The 17,055-nt window shown below is 42.5% G+C and overlaps 1 protein-coding gene across 2 annotated transcripts; it reads left to right on the forward strand.

Annotated features, from left to right (window-relative positions):
- The first annotated feature begins 361 nt into the window (after positions 1 to 361).
- LOC110487946 (sorting nexin-10A) lies at positions 362 to 16,581 on the forward strand. Of its 2 annotated transcripts, XM_021559867.3 has the most exons (7): positions 362 to 745; positions 11,145 to 11,187; positions 11,566 to 11,652; positions 11,800 to 11,900; positions 12,518 to 12,616; positions 15,538 to 15,744; positions 15,970 to 16,581. In XM_021559867.3, the coding sequence occupies exons 2-7, from the start codon at positions 11,158 to 11,160 to the stop codon at positions 16,136 to 16,138; spliced, it is 693 nt and encodes a 230-aa protein (XP_021415542.3). In that variant the 5' UTR covers positions 362 to 745; positions 11,145 to 11,157; the 3' UTR covers positions 16,139 to 16,581. The 2 variants fall into 2 exon arrangements, with proteins under 2 accessions (XP_021415542.3, XP_090083699.1); XM_090227573.1 differs by lacking the exon at positions 11,800 to 11,900 and having other exon boundaries at positions 460 to 745.
- Positions 16,582 to 17,055: the final 474 nt, after the last annotated feature.

The raw sequence follows: 17,055 nt of genomic DNA on the forward strand, positions 1-17,055 counted from the left end.
GCTAGGAGTCTATTTTTTACTTATTTAAACAGGCAAGTCAGTTAAGAACAAATTCTTATTTACAATGATGGCCCTGGAACAGTGGGTTAACTGCCTTGTTCAGAGGCAGAACGACAGATGTTTACCTCGTCAGCTCAGGGATTTGATCTAGAAACCTTTCGTTTACTGGTCCAACAGCTCTGACCACTAGGCTACCTGCCGCTGGCAAAATGCAGTAGGGGCTGGAAGCTATAGTGAGCTACGATTGGTCAATAGCACGGGGATGTCGCGGAGTACACGATGTATGTATTGAACAAAAGTTAGGCTTTCAAATTTTGGTCCTAACCTGGTCACGGTCCCCCGCCCACTTTGCTTCCCAGCCAACTTTGTTTCCCTTCATTGAAAATGAATGGGCTCCCTTATTTCGTCGCCTCCAGTGTGCTGGATGGATTTCCGGTGTGAGGCTACGTACTGCCTATAGGGGGGTATTCAGCAAAGAAAGATGTATCCTCTCCTGTAGCTCAGTCAAAGGATTGTTCGATTTGTTTTTAAATGCGTTGTTGTGCACTGAAGTTTTGGTTAAAATACTCCCTGATTTCAGACCAGGAACGTGCACGAGCAAAATGAATGAACAGAGCGGGCGCGTCATCCTCAAGTTTTTCAGACAACAACTACAGTCGGTTTAACCGCGAACAGAGCAAGCAGCGAAGAAATCAAGTCCGCCCCAGCGGCACCAAGTCATATCGAACGAATTGCCAGCTGAAGGGTAAGAAGAAACGTAGTGCTATATTACCAGAGATAGCATGCTTTTCATTTGGTGAGAAGTTATCCAACTGCCATGGTTTCCCTGGTGTGTTTCTAATGTGTGGCTCGTGCGTTTGCAACGGTTCAAATGCCAATCAAATTTAGTCTACCTCGAAGGCAATCACAATTTCTCAATTGTTTTGTAATTCAACAGAATTTTGCAGCGTGATTGATGTTATTGCTGCTTAGCCTATCTATGTGCAGAATTGAACCTTATTGCAGGCGAACATATCTGTCTGTTTGTCACACTTTCTCAAATTGCTTCCAAGCAAACTCGCATTACATTCGCAACAAATAAATGTTTGTAACTGTAAAATATAACTCAACATAATGAAGAAAGGCTGTCTCTTTTCAAACATTAGGATGTTGTTCAAGTAGTTGTATAAGGGCAATTCCAAAAACCATTAATTTCAAGGTTGAACAAATCAGGCTACTTTTAACAATTTCTAGCGACATTTTTACAAAAACACATTTACGGGAAGAACTGCATATACAGGGAGAACTGAGGGAGATTTTACCGTAATTCTGTTACCAAACTTTGCATCTGTAGTTTTTCCAGTACGTTTTTTTTTTCTGTGTAAATTGTTCAAAGCAGTCATTGTGCATAAAGTTTCATGATTTGTTAAACTTTGAAATCAATGTTTTTTGGTTGGCATACATTTTAAAGTGAAAAATCGGAGTCGTAATTTCGTTATGGTGGACTTCCCGTAATTTATACTTTAATTTGCACATCCTAGAAACATTTTTGCTATTTTGATTGAGCTCTGGTTGTAAACAGCCCTAAGCTGCTTGATGCTATCAAGCATTGTTCACACTGCCTTAATGCTCAAATCAGTTTTGTTTTTAAATCCGTTTTGGAATACTGACTGTCCAAACAGCAAGTAACCAAATCGGATTTGTGTGTGTGTTTTTAGTTTTTAGATGGCAGTCATTTGCTGACATGGCTACACTAGTTGTCATAGTAACGACAGGTGTGTGCACGGTGGTGTCGCCGGATTGGTGGTGCTCATGCTTCCTATCAATCAAAAAATATGTAGCAAGATAAGGTGACAACAAAGTCTGCCATGGACGTTTCCCAGTGGCTTTGAATGTTTAAAATCAAAGTGTAAGAACACTTTTAAAGCCTCAAAGGATGAGATGATCGTTCTTTCAAAACGAGGCATTTTTAGCTAGCCACAGCAGCTGTTTAGTTTTCTAGCACATTCACTAATGTGTTTGTAAACAAATAACAAGCGCGTTAGCTACCACATTTTCTGGGAAAACTAAGTAATTAGCAAGAATCAAGATATGCCAAATAAGTCTAAAAAACAGTTGAGGGCAAGTAAATCAGATTTGACCAAGTCGCATGGGCAGGAATAAGATTTGTCTGACTTCAAACCACCAACGAAGGGAGTTTGAAACGTAGCTTGGAACATCAGACTGCAGGGAAAAAAATGAATATTGTATATGCAATTTTTGTTGTTGTTGATTTGAGTCACTTCAAACTGCCAATGTGAACAAGAATTCAGACACAGCTCTGCATTCCTGGTACAATGACTATTGAATTATTATTAATAGGTTACCATAGAATTATACGCAATGTATTCAATTCTGTGGCAAATAACTGATTTGGCAGATTTGTTGATGCAAATCTACATGTTATCAGTCAGTCATGCTGTGTAAAGTTAGCCATGCATAGAGAGTTTAACTCAATCTCAGTAAATTAGATGATCTGTTGTGCTGTTAACTGGCCAATAGTGGCACGAATAATATCATGTGATGTTTAGTAGGATTGGGTTAGTTGATAGCCTTTTCTGTTGAGAGGTTGGCATTAGACAGGGCACTGCTTGAGTAGGTTAATTATCCCTGTACCCTGTCCTCAGTTCTTGGAAGTGGCAGTGAGTGGAGGAAACATGAGTCTCTCTGAAATGTGAATAGCTCTTGTTGTAAGGAAAAATGAGTCTCCATTGTACCCTGAAAGATTGGCTCTCCAAAAACAAGATGTGCCCTAGGGCCCGGGGCCACATGGATAAAGAAATAGTCTCCCAGGTTCTATAAATCTCATTATTAATTCAAATGTTCAGTGTTATTTCATTAGAAGTGGGAAATGTTTTAGCAGTTCTTGATTTATTTTCTCAACAAACCAATATCCATTGATGTCCAATTTAACATTTGCCTGTTGTAGCATGTCTTTTGCCCAGTTCTTCTTCAATGTTCTGTCTCTTTAATAGACCCTTTCAATTGTCAAAACAATAGCACATTCTATAATACACACGCAACCAATAGGTTCACCAGTACACATCCAGCGCTTATAGCTAGCTAGTTGGCTAGCAATCACAAGTTCGTGTTTCTTGATCCTCAAAAAACTAAAACAGAAGAAAATAGTTATATATACATATTGACTTGTTGCTACCAGATCCACTAAACAACATAATCAGACAGTTAATTTCCTGTTTTATTATCCGCTTTGCTCTGGTGGTGTTACATTTGGCTAGCACAGCAAGTAACCACAGAGCTAGCTAGCATGATGTAGAGGAAAAATCAGCTTACCTTGTTAGCCAGCTAGATTAATTTCTAACACGACAGCCAAAAATATAACTAAACTAAATGTAGCTAGCATACGATTCCAATGTTTGACAGCCACATTGTTTACATAAGTCAGCTAGCTGCAGGAATTACCCCCCCCCCCCCCCCTTTTGCTGCCAGGACTTGCTTCCATTTAGCCACGAGCATTAGTGAGGTTGGGAGATTAGGCCTGGTTCGTAGTCGGTGTTCCAATTCATTCAAATGTTCGTTGGGGTTGAGGTCAGGGCTTTGCGCAGGCCAGTCAAGTTCTTCCACACTGATCTCGACAAACCATTTCTGTATGGACTTCATTTTGTGCACGGGTGCATTGTCATGCTGAAACAGGAAAGGGCCTTCCACTAAGTTGGAAGCACAGAATTGTCTAGAATGTCAATGTATGCTATAGCGTTAAGAATTCCCTTCACATGGAATAACAGCCCCAGACCATTATTCCTCCACCAAACTTTACAGTTGGCACAATGCATTGGGGCAGATGGCGTTCGACAGATTTTTACGTGCTTCAGCACTCGGCGATCCTGTTCTGTGAGCTTGTGTGGCCTACCACTTCGCGGCTGAGCCGGTGTTGCTCCTAGACGTTTCCAATTTACAATAACGACACTTACAGTTGACCGGAGCAGCTCTAGCAGGGCAGAAATTTGACAAACTCCCTTGTTGGAAAGGAGGCATTCTATGATACACTATACAGTGGTTGAAATAGCCGAATCCACTAATTCAAAGGGGTGTCCACATACTTTTGTGTATACGGTGCATTCGGAGTATTCAGACCTTCCCTTTTTCCACATTTTGTTATGTGACAGCCTTATTCTAAAATGGATTAAATAGAAGAAAAATATCAACCTACACACAATACCCAATAATGACAAAGCAAAAACAGGTTTTAGACATTTTTGCAAATATATTAAAAATGTACATAAATATTCAGACCATTTGCTATGACACTCGGAATTTAGCTCAGGTGCATCCTGTTTCCATTGATCATCTTTGAGATGGGAGTCCACCTGTGGTCAAGTCAATTGATTGAACATGATTTGGAAAGGCACACACCCTGTCTATAGAAGGTCCCACAGTTGACAGTGCATGTCAGAGCAAAAACCAAGCCATGATGTCGAAGCAATTGTCTGAAGAGCTCCGAGACAGGATTTTACATTTTTTTGAACTGAAATCATTTCACCAAGTTTTATATTGAAATCAACAAACAAATAAAATAGCAGCACTTTTTTGTGTAGATAAACATTCAAATAATAACAGTAATGTTAAAGATGGCACCATGAGGTAAAAGTTTCCCTAGTGCAGGTTTAAATGAACACAACCTTAAGTAAGCAAATCAAATGTGCATATAAAAGCAACACAAGTAAAGCAATGTGCATGTAAGAGCAATACAACCATATGTAAACACATCCAATGTGGATGTAAGAACAATACAACCATATGTAAACACATCCAATGTGGATGTAAGAACAATACAACCATATGTCAACACATCCAATGTGGATGTAAGAACAATACAACCATATGTCAACACATCCAATGTGGATGTAAGAACAATACAACCATATGTAAACACATCCAATGTGCATGTAAGAACAATACAACCATATGTAAACACATCCAATGTGGATGTAAGAACAATACAACCATATGTAAACACATCCAATGTGCATGTAAGAACAATACAACCATATGTAAACACATCCAATGTGCATGTAAGAACAATACAACCATATGTAAACACATCCAATGTGCATGTAAGAACAATACAACCATATGTAAACACATCCAATGTGCATGTAAGAACAATACAACCATATGTAAACACATCCAATGTGCATGTAAGAACAATACAACCATATGTAAACACATCCAATGTGCATGTAAGAACAATGTGCCTGCTGGCACTGAACACTCTCTGATGGCACACTGGTTGCTCGGATACACCAAAGCTTCCTGGCAAGGTGAGGCAGCTCTGATGCATGGCCCCTCCACCACACCAGTGGATCCTGTTCTGCTGGAATGGGTGGCAGAGACAGGTAGACCTTGATCGCTTCTTTCACTCTGTCAAGGTGATCTTTCTCAGCATCCCAGCCAGGCCTTTCCCCTCCGATGCCGCTGTGGGGGTGTTGGTGGTGGAGGTGCTGCTGGTGCTTTGTGGTTCTTCCCTGACTTGTGCAGCTGCCAGCTTCAGGGCCTCCTGGACACAGCTGTCAGCTTCAAGGCCTCCTGGACACAGCTGTCAGCTTCAAGGCCTCCTAGACACAGCTGTCAGTGTCAACTTTTGCAGGCTCATCTAAAAAGCTCCTTTTGAAGCGGGGGTCAATGAAACAAGCCATGTGCATGACTCTGCTTTCTCTGTGTATCTGTTGTTAAGGTCTTCTCTCATTACCCTTTTCATCTCCTGGGTCAGGGATGGCTCTGTATCCTTTTCATCTCTTGGGTCAGGAATGGCTCTGTATCCTTTTCATCTCCCTGGTCAGGGATGGCTCTGTATCCTTTTCATCTCACTGGTCAGGGATGTCTCTGTATCCTTTTCATCTCCTGGGTCAGGAATGGCTCTGTATCCCTTTCATCTCCTGGGTCAGGAATGGCTCTGTATCCTTTTCATCTCCTTGGTCAGGGATGGCTCTGTATCATCTCCTTGGTCAGGAATGTTTCTGTATCATTTTCATCTCCTGGGTCAGGGATGGCTCTGTATCCTTTTCATCTCCTGGGTCAGGAATGTCTCTGTATCCTTTTCATCTCCTTGGTCAGGGATGGCTCTGTATCCTTTTCATCTCCTTGGTCAGGGATGGCTCTGTATCATCTCCTTGGTCAGGGATGGCTCTGTATCCTTTTCATCTCTTGGGTCAGGGATGGCTCTGTATCCTTTTCCACCAGAACATCATGGGTGATGTGGTCCAGGACAGGCTTGATGGCAGATGGTGTCACTCGTGTCTCCGAAGCAAGTGCATCTGTAAACTTTCTCAGAGGTTCAAGAAGCTGGCACAGTTGCCATGACACTTATGTCGGCATCCTTGGGCATCAGATGCCATGTTCCTCTTTCTCCAGCCAGTGTCACACAGACTGGCTGCTGTTGGCTGAGGAAACGCTCAAGCATCTTGTGTTTAGATCCCCATCGGGTTACCACATCATCATGGATCTGAGCCTTCTGTGGCATCTTGAGGGCAGCTTGCTTTTCTCTCAATTCTCTCTTTCTCTTCCAGCTCCACAAGAAGCCTTGGACCAGATGATGGCAGGCCTTGACTGCTGTGTCAACTCTCTGAATTTTCAAAGCCCTTGAGATGGCCTGCTTAAAATGATGGCCAAAGCACCCAAGCCACAGATCCCTTCAAAAGCCTTGGTCATGTTTGTTGCATTGTCTGTGGTTATGCAGACCAGGTATTTTTTGTTGATGACCCCCCCCCCCCCACACACACACACCACCACCACCACTCTTCCAGCATATTCTCAAAAAAACTGATGTTGTGAGCCAAGTGATCTTCTGGGAAGAACTGTGTTTCCAGGCAGTTTGATTCTAGTTGCCAGTCTGGGGTGAGGTAATGGATAGTGAAGCTGATGTAGGGTTGACTACTCCAGAGGTCAGTAGTTGCAGCAAACCATGTGCCTTGAGCCAAACTTTTTCCAACATCAGCTTTAACCTGGTTGTACAGATTTGGGATTTCAGTCTTGTAAAATAATGTTGGTGATGGCACTTTGTAGTGAGGCACGGCAACCTTCATCAGCCTCAGAAAGCCAGGCCTCTCAACAATATGAAATGGCATCATGTCCTTTGCAATGTAATAGGAAAGGGCTGCAGTGAGGTCTTGAGCATGTTTTGATGTGCGTGCGTAAGCAGCCTGCCTTTTTAAATGCTTGCTCAGTGTTTGTCACAACTGTAGATGAGGGACCAGTAGCATCACTAGGTTTGCCTGCTGCACTCCCATTGTAAACAAGGGAATAGTAAATGTATTTGGAGTGTTACATTATTATTCACACAGACAGTCTATTTTCTGTGTTGTATTTGAGTATATGCAATAACCCCATGCACAATTGACATAAATACAAATGAGTCTTAAGAAGACAGTGATAGTAATTGCAGTGAGCCCAACAATTGACATAAATATAGGAGTCTCCTGTTGGAACACTTTTACAACCAAGTCAACATCGGCTGAATTTGAATTGAACAATATATGTTGGTTGGGTGACTAAACTACATAACGTGTTATTGTGTGCAATGAGTGAATAGAGTCTGCAGACACACGACACATACAGCAGCAGAACAGCGTGTAGTGTCTTTACAAGAGTAGGTAACACTGAAAGCTTCAGTTTACATTATTCACAAGCTATTAGCCAGTTGGACAGACAAATCATGACATTTTCCCACATTCCGAAGTCCCCACATCATGCATTGAGCTAAAAGTTAACTTAACTTGCATTCGCTATAAAGTAGTGGGTGGTGGTCACGAAGATGACTCAAGAGATTTGAAGGGTCCTTTCGCAGCGATTTAAATAATATTCATTTTTTTAAAATGTTTTATTTTATTTTTATTTTGCATGTTCTGCAGACAGGGTGACCATCTTTGATTTAAGTTTCCCTCAGCACTCTTGTAAAACTTCAAATACGACCACACTTCAGATTTGGTCCTCTTAGAAGGCCGAAAAATCTCCAGAGTGCTGTCACTGCCTTCCGCCATGTTTTTTCACCCAAAACAAAACCCACATTGCACGCTGCGCCTGCGTCAGACTGTTGCTAACTTTGGTTGATGCTGGACAGTATTTACTGTGAGTTTTTCAAACCGTGGTAATCAAACACAGTTTTAATGATAATTTGAAACGGTAATAATAATCATCAGGAATTTTATTGTGGTTTATCGTGAAAATGGTAACATCCCTATTCATTGGACATGCCCACTAGGACAATACTAATCCAATCATACTGTATGTCTAAATTGGGCATGCATGACATAAATCATCTCACATCCACTGTAACCGAAAGGGTAGAGCACGGATAGTGGAGGCAAGAGAGACATACCCTGGAGAGTGACCACAGTGAAGTGTCACTTTTACATGGACTGCAGAGTAGCCCTGTAATGTATGAGTTCCATCCCTGTATGGCACAAACCCTAATCCAATGACACTTGTCGCTACCATGCCAACCACTGTAGAAGTAAGACTGTAGAATGAAGCAAATCAGCACAAAATCGCAGGAGGAGATCCTCCCGCAGCTGAGATCCTCCCGCAGCTGAGATGCTTACGGTATTAAAATATACTGTAGATACATTCATGACAGGGGGGGGGGGGTGACATCAGAGGCTACTAGAACTCACCTGCAGCTTACCTCTGCTACAGTCACTCCCCTTTCACCTCCTACGCCACCGACAGTAGAACTCACCTGCAGCTTACCTCTGCTACAGTCACACCCCACAGTAGAACTCACCTGCAGCTTACCTCTGCTACAGTCACACCCCACAGTAGAACTCACCTGCAGCTTACCTCTGCTACAGTCACACCCCACAGTAGAACTCACCTGCAGCTTACCTCTGCTACAGTCACACCCCACAGTAGAACTCACCTGCAGCTTACCTCTGCTACAGTCACACCCCACAGTAGAACTCACCTGCAGCTTACCTCTGCTACAGTCACACCCCACAGTAGAACTCACCTGCAGCTTACCTCTGCTACAGTCACACCCCACAGTAGAACTCACCTGCAGCTTACCTCTGCTACAGTCACACCCCACAGTAGAACTCACCTGCAGCTTACCTCTGCTACAGTCACACCCCACAGTAGAACTCACCTGCAGCTTACCTCTGCTACAGTCACACCCCACAGTAGAACTCACCTGCAGCTTACCTCTGCTACAGTCACACCCCACAGTAGAACTCACCTGCAGCTTACCTCTGCTACAGTCACACCCCTTTCACCTCCTACGCCACCAACAGTAGAACTCACCTGCCGACGGTGTGATCGGAGTCAGTTTAGCAGAATGAATGCCTTTTAAAATGAATTATGTGGGTGCTAGATTGACTTAGTTCACACAGTTGGCTCTGCTGGCTGCTGAGATTGATGTGGAGGAGGTGGTCAGTGGGTTTAGCAGAGGGCTGAATGTGTAGCACGTGAGCTAGTTGACAGGTGAGTGCTAGGCTCTTTTTCAAATCATCCTTCCTCTCCTCCTAAAAACCCATTGGAGAAGATCAGAGGGGAGGAACCTTGTACATTCTCCTCCAATACAGGTGGGCAGATAGGATGTGAGCAATCAAGGAAAGACGAAGTGAAGCCAAGCCCTAGTATCCATGGTGTGGTGATGTCACCCACCCTGAGATCTGAAGTACTGTTATCCTATCCCAACAAAGGTAATGGTTTTGTGTGTTTAGACGTTCATCTTATTCCAAAACAAGATGATTGAATAGTGTCTAATACAAATAATAAGCAGAATGTCAGGGTTGGGCCGGAACAGAAACCAGCAGCTAGATCTCTGGGAGCAAGGTTGGCCATGCATTTTCTACGTCTATGCATTGATACTTTTAACAGTATTTTTGTAGTCCTACAACCAACTGTAACAGTAAACCAATAGCATATATAACCCATTGGAGAGAGACCCGTTAGTCTCTCCAGGACTTGGCACATTCGTTGGGACCTTCATCCGCAGACAGTGTAACAGCTTTCACGGGTCTCTGTAACCAAGGTTAGGAGACATCTCAATTAGACCAGGACGTACTTCATTATACTCAGGTGATATACCATTGGATATTCCGCTGCAGTTGTGTTTTTGTATTGTCCCATTTCTCTCTTTGGGACTGAATCTGTTCACTAGCTAGGTAGCTAACATTGTTTTTAGCAGATCAAGCTAACGTTTGAAAACACATATTGGATGGCTGTCTATCATACTTATATGTAGCTAGCTAGCTGACATTAACAATGTACCCACCTATTATAGTTAACCATGTGCTACACATAATCCTGGTGCCGCCACCTCCTGCTGCTAACGTTAATATTCATTCAGACAATGCATGCGATGCTTCTGTCAACTTGAATTTTCTAAAATATATTTGTCCCTGGACGTAAGGACCATCCCACCCGCAAATACTATTGTAATTTGAACCTTGAGAGAACTAGACTAAGTTAGCTAGCTAGCTGTTTATAGCCGCAATGGAACAGCTGTTTACAGACGCACCAGAAGATCTTTGGCGTTCCAGGGTTCACTTCCACTCGTTCTCAAAAGCCTTTACAAAGGTCTATACTTTCCAAAGTTTGCCAGTACAGTATAAACCTTGTTTTATATGAATGGAATTTGTGTCAGTGTTTAACCTAGTCCTGTATACCTTGTAGCTTTACTCGTTTGCAGCGTGCCACATGCTTACCTAGGCTTTGTATTGTTTACAGGGCTGTGTTGTGCTGTTTTATCACTGAGTGGGTAAGCTGTTTATGGATAAGGCAGATTTCTCTTCTCGCAGCAAATCCACTTCCTAGGACATTTTTACCTTCTTTTTTTTTTTTTACAATGGCTTGTGTTGTTAGAGCGCTCATGCAGTTTAGGTTGTTCTTCTCTAAGCAGTTGAGGTTTGCTGTTTTGCCAAAATATGCTCCCTGTGCTCTTTTGGGCATCTTGGGTTGAGAACAGTGGACTTTGACTGTTTGATTAAACATTGCTGAGTGCATCTGTTTTTCTGTGAGAAAAAACCACTTCGTGTCATATAACTGACTCATATAACTGACTCATATAACTGCATAGAGACACTGGTTACTAGACGAAAGCACAACATGTTATCTCATTCTTGCCTCACTGTTTCCCAATTGTCTCTGCCCTGTCTCTGTCCCCTCAGATTCCATTCGACAATGGACAGGATTGACAGTCTAATGAAACAGGTGCGTGATCGATCCGTCTGTCATTACTCTATTACAGCAGTAGTCACTAATCCTGCTCCCGGAGAGCTTTTGTTATTTAACCAGAGCTAATATTCTTGGTTAGTAGTTTGATGCTGGTCTGGAACAAAAATGTGCACATGCTGTAGCTTTTGGTGATCTTATTCATTCTCCATATTAAGCCAATCTCATTTTGTGGATTTGACCTATATGTTCACTTTTTTTGTGGATGATTGAGGAGGTTAGGTGATATTTCTGCTGAAAGGTTTCCTATCCTGTGGCCTCATTGTTCTTGTGTGAAAAGATAGGGATGTGTGTGGTTTCTGTCTTTTTTTCTATCTGAGGCCTCTGAACAACACTTTGTTTTGGGGGCTTTTGAAGGAGTTTGTCAGTGTTTGGGTCCAAGATCCACAGTTCCACAAAGATGACTTCTGGCACACGCACATCGACTACGAGATCTGTTTACATGTGAGTACTGTACTTGCATGGCACGCTCCGCTTGATCATATTATCATCATTAAACATTATCTTCAGCTTCTGATATAACGAGGAATCTGAGGAGATTTACTGGCAACCTCTTCCTTCCTGTCTGTTCTTCCTGCTTCCTGAGTGTAGACCAATAGCATGTGTTTTAGGAAGAAGACATCCTGTGTGCGTAGGCAGTACAGTGAGTTTGTTTGGCTCCGGCAGCGTCTGCAGGACAATGCTATGCTCATGTACGTATAACCCTGGGATACTTCACTGATGGCCTTCTTCACTGCATCATTTGTTCATTCCTAAAGAAATGATGCATACACAGGGTAGGCACTTGCCCATTGTATCCTTACCAGGGTATCGACTAGTCACACTGTATCCTTACCAGGGTATCGACTAGTCACACTGTATCCTTACCAGGGTATCGACTAGTCACACTGTATCCTTACCAGGGTATCGACTAGTCACACTGTATCCTTACCAGGGTATCGACTAGTCACACTGTATCCTTACCAGGGGTCGACTAGTCTCACTGTATCCTTACCAGGGGTCGACTAGTCACACTGTATCCTTACCAGGGGTCGACTAGTCACACTGTATCCTTACCAAGGGTCGACTAGTCACACTGTAGCCTTACCAGGGGTCGACTAGTCACACTGTAGCCTTACCAGGGGTCGACTAGTCACACTGTAGCCTTACCAGGGGTCGACTAGTCACACTGTAGCCTTACCAGGGGTCGACTAGTCACACTGTATGAAGTCCAAACTTATGACTTGAGTTTATTATAAAGCATTATTATTATTATTTTTACAATGTTTTGTGTATCCAATAAGGTGTTCAACGTGTTGTCTCTTTCCAGAGAGTTGCCCAAATTACCTCCCTGGAATCCGTTCTTCAGTCTGAACAACCCCTATCAGGTCAACCAGCGGATGAAGGGTCTACAGGAGTTTCTAGAGACGTTAGTGTCCTCTTCTATTCCTCTCCTCAGTTCCCCTCTCAGCCTTGCGAATGACTACCAGTTTGTGCATGTTCAGAAGGCTTGAAGGGATGAGCTAGAATCTAGATATAGCCCATCGGTGGGTCTGATGCAACCAAAGTCAGTTTGCCAGATGTTTTCCTACCTCTAGTAATCAGGTCAAGCAGTCCATATCAATCTGTGGTGTAGATCCCCTTGTGTGCATTAGGAAACATTTGCTGCAGCCATTTATTTGGAATTGAGGCCTGCTATCTAATTAATTCAGTTTATTATTGTTGTTGTTGGTATTTTGACATTTGTTTTTGTTAACCCTCTACTTGCCCTGTATAAAAGTTATACCCATGGTTTTATGGCACCAAACGCCATCTTGTGGCTACTTCATTAATTTCCTCCACTCCACACTTTTAACGTGTTGAAACAGAAAACATTATGTACTGATGACCAGGAGGGAAAGTAAGCCGGTCCAGTACGTTGTCCTGGCAAAATATGTGCCTATCATAATAATTAAAACCTTTCAAGAGAACTGTAGGCTTTTACAACATTACCCACTGGGCACAAACGTCAGTTCAACTGTCTTCCACGTTGGTTCAACCAGTGGGTATTTATCATGTCAGCCATAGAGCTGAAACGATAAGCCAAAAATGATCGACACTGACCATACCGATCACTCACTCATTGCCGGCATTTTGCTGATATCCTTCATTACGATAAGTAGCCTATACTAGAGGAATGTGACGTTTGAAATTTAGAAGGTTTTCTGATATGGGTTAAAGGGACAATTGATGGCTACCATTGCCAAAGTAGTAGTTTTAAATTAGAATAAAAATAGATTTTAAACATACTATTTGATTTATTTCATCAATTCAGGCAATTTATCACGACATGGAATTTTGTCCACATTGCCAAGTTCTAGTGAGCCGTATGAAAAAATGGACTTAAACAGGTGGTATATATGCTCTAGAAGGCGGCGTGGTACAAACACTGACATTTTTTCCAAGGCAGAGATGACTGACACGCACAGACCGCAGTAGACTTATCACTTCAGGCTACAAGTAAGTGTAGGGATAATGACAATCCGCTGTCGTGTGCGGGTAGCGTACAGGAACCCTTTTGATTGTTTGACAATCAGATGAAAAGACTACAATCTCCTTATCAAATTCTCCTGTTGTAGTGCTTTGGCATAGGATACCAGAGTGCTCAGAATAACAATTCATTCAACCTCCTCACACACACTGTTGTAATGTCTCTAAGACTTACAGTTGAAGCCGGAAGGTTACATACACTTAAACACATTAAAACTCGTTTTTCAACCACTCCACAAATTTCTTGTTAACAAACTATAGTTTTGGCAAGTTGGTTAGGACATCTACTTTGTAATTTTTCTAACAATTGTTTGCAGACAGATTAATTCACTATCACAATTCCAGTGGGTCAGAAGTTTACATACACTAAGTTGACTGTGCCTTTAAACTGCTTGGGAAATTCCAGAAAATGATGTCATGGCTTTAGAAGCTTCTGATAGGCTAATTTACATATTTTCAGTCAATTGGAGATGTACCTGTGGATGTATTTCAAGGCCTACCTTCAAACTCCGTGCCTCTTTGCTTGACATCATGGGAAAATCTAAAGAAATCAGCCAAGACCTCAGAAAAAAAGATTCAGACCTCCACAAGTCTGGTTCATCCTTGGGAGCAATTTCCAAACGCCTGAAGGTACCACGTTCATCTGTACAAACAATAGTGCGCAAGTATAAACACCATGGGACCACACAGCCTTCATACCGCTCAGGAAGGTGACTCGTTCTGTGTCCTAGAGATGAACATACTTTGGTGGGAAAAGTGCAAATCAATCCCAGAACAACAGCAAAGGACCTTGTGAAGATGCTGGAAGAAACAGGTACAAAGGGATCTATATCTACAGTAAAACGGGTCCTATATAACCTGAAATGCCGCTCAGCAAGGAAGAAGCCACTGCTCCAAAACCGCCATAAAAAAGCCAGACTACGGTTCGCAACTGCACATGGGGACAAAGATGGAACTTTTTGGAGAAATGTCCTCTGGAAAAATAGAACTGTTTGGCCATAATGACCATTATTTTGTTTTGGAGGAAAAAGTGGGAGGCTTGCAAGCCAAAGCACACCATCCCAACCATGAAGCACGGGGTGGCAGCATCATGTTGTGGGGGTGCTTTGCTGTAGGAGGGACTGGTGCTCTTCACAAAATAGATGGCATCGTGGAAGGAAAATTATGTGGATTTATTGAAGCAACATCTCAAGACATCAGTCAGGAAGTTAAAGAAAGCTTGGTCGTAAATGGGTCTTCCAGATGGACAATGACCCCAAGCATCCTTCCAAAGTTGTGGCAAAATGGCTTAAGGACAACAAAGTCAAGGTATTGGAGTGGCCATCACAAAGCCCTGACCTCAATCCTATAGAACATTTGCGGGCAGAACTGAAAAAGCAGGTGCGAGCAAGGAGGCCTACAAACCTGACCCAGTTACACCAGCTCTGTCGGGAGGAATGGGCCAACATTCACCCAACTTATTGTGGGAAGCTTGTGCAAGGCTCCCCGAAATGTTTGACCCAAGTTAAACAATTTAAGGCAATGCTACCAAATACTAATTGAGTGTATGTCAACTTCTGATCCACTGGGAATGTGGTGAAATAAATAAAAGCTGAAATAAGTCATTCCCTCTACTATTATTCTGACATTTCACATTCTTAAAATAAACTGGTGATCCTAACTGACCTAAGACAGGGAATTTTTACTAGGATTAAATGTATTTGGCTAAGCTGTATGTAAACTTCCGACTTTAACCGTATATGGTGTTCTTGATCGTTGTATGTATCTACTGCTAGTTTTTTGGCTGGTGTTCTTTATGATTAATTAGATCTTTCTCATCAGTGTCCTCCAGGACCCCCTGCTGCTGTCTGACAGCAGAGTGCACCTTTTCCTCCAATCCCAGCTCAGCGTGACCAAGATGGAGGCGTGTGTCTCGGGCCAGACACGCTACACAGTGGCCCAGGCCATCCAGATGTGTAGTGACTGCCACCGCACACGCTTCCCCGTAGAGAAGAGCCGCAAGGAGTACTGCGACTCGAACGGCGAAAGGTAAGCGTACAGGCACGTTGTGATTTCTTGTTCAAAATGTACGGCTTGAGCGATGGTTTTTCAATGTCATCCGTTGATTGACTCACAACAGAGACGATTGTCCATGGAATAAATGCACAAAGTTGCTGAACTGTTGACGGAGAAATTGTATAAGCCAAAATGGGCACATGACCTCTGACCTTTTACTCATTGAGTGCTCTCATCCTATTCTCTCTGCCTCTCCAGCACCACATCATCAGGTCTAGGCCACAGCCATGACTCGGGGGTCCCCCAGAGCTCCAGCCCCCTACCCTGTGACAGCAGTTGTGAAAACTGTGATGGAAGCCTAACCATCAGGGACAGAAGATTTTTCAGCAGAGAGTCCTCTTGTGACCAGGAACACACAGAGCCCTGACACATGCACAAAGGGGCTGTTTCCCAGACAAATATTCAGCCTAGTCCTGCACCCAAAATGATGCTAAATGATTGAAAGTGCTTTTTAGTTCAGGACTAAGCGTAGTCTTTGTCTGGGAAGCTGCCCCAAAGACTCTGTTTGCTGCTGTTCCAGGTGAACTTCTCAAACCTCTGAAGATGAGGAGGTGGAGTAGAAAGTCCTTTTTTATGTGGTTCTCCGTTGGCATTCTGTGTTCCCTATCTGTCTTTTAAAATGTCTGAACTATATGTTTTCTTAAAGGATATGTTATTATATTGATACACCCACTATTGTGGACTGACTGGTGTTGCTGGTGAACAAGGCACTTGAGCAAGTTGTCTTAATGCAGTATCTCTGTCTTAAACTCTAACTTGTGCCTCACATGTTTATAAAAAATTTAAAAAATAAAAAAAGAGGAAAAGAAAGATTTCTATCACTTACCCTGCAATGATACTGGGAAAGATTCTTAAATTATGAATGTTTTATTTGCACTATTAAACTGTGTTGTATAGGCTCATTTAAATAAAAAAAAATCTGAAATATTTTTTCATTAGTATTCCAAGTATCAATAAATATGATTCATTTTTTTTTGAAGAAGAACTAACTTGATAATTGTTTGACTTTGGAGCCGGTGTCATCGTCTGTCCTTTGTGAAATCCTGGAATGTTCAGCAAGTCATTTTTGTTTAAATGTGCTTTGTTTTGTTGTCTCTGCCAAAAAATAGTCTCCTTTTCATTAAGGTATGTGGACACCTGCTCGTCAAACATCTCATTACAAAATCATGGGCATTCATATGGAGTTGGTCCCCCCCCTTTGTTGCCTAAACAGCCTCCACTCTTCTGGGAAGGCTTTACACTAGAAGCTGGAACATTGCTGCGGGGACTTGCTTCCATTTAGCC

The sequence above is a fragment of the Oncorhynchus mykiss genome, chromosome 30 (genome assembly GCF_057628025.1).
Source record: "Oncorhynchus mykiss isolate SJ-2025 chromosome 30, ASM5762802v1, whole genome shotgun sequence".
Lineage (NCBI taxonomy): Eukaryota > Metazoa > Chordata > Actinopteri > Salmoniformes > Salmonidae > Oncorhynchus > Oncorhynchus mykiss.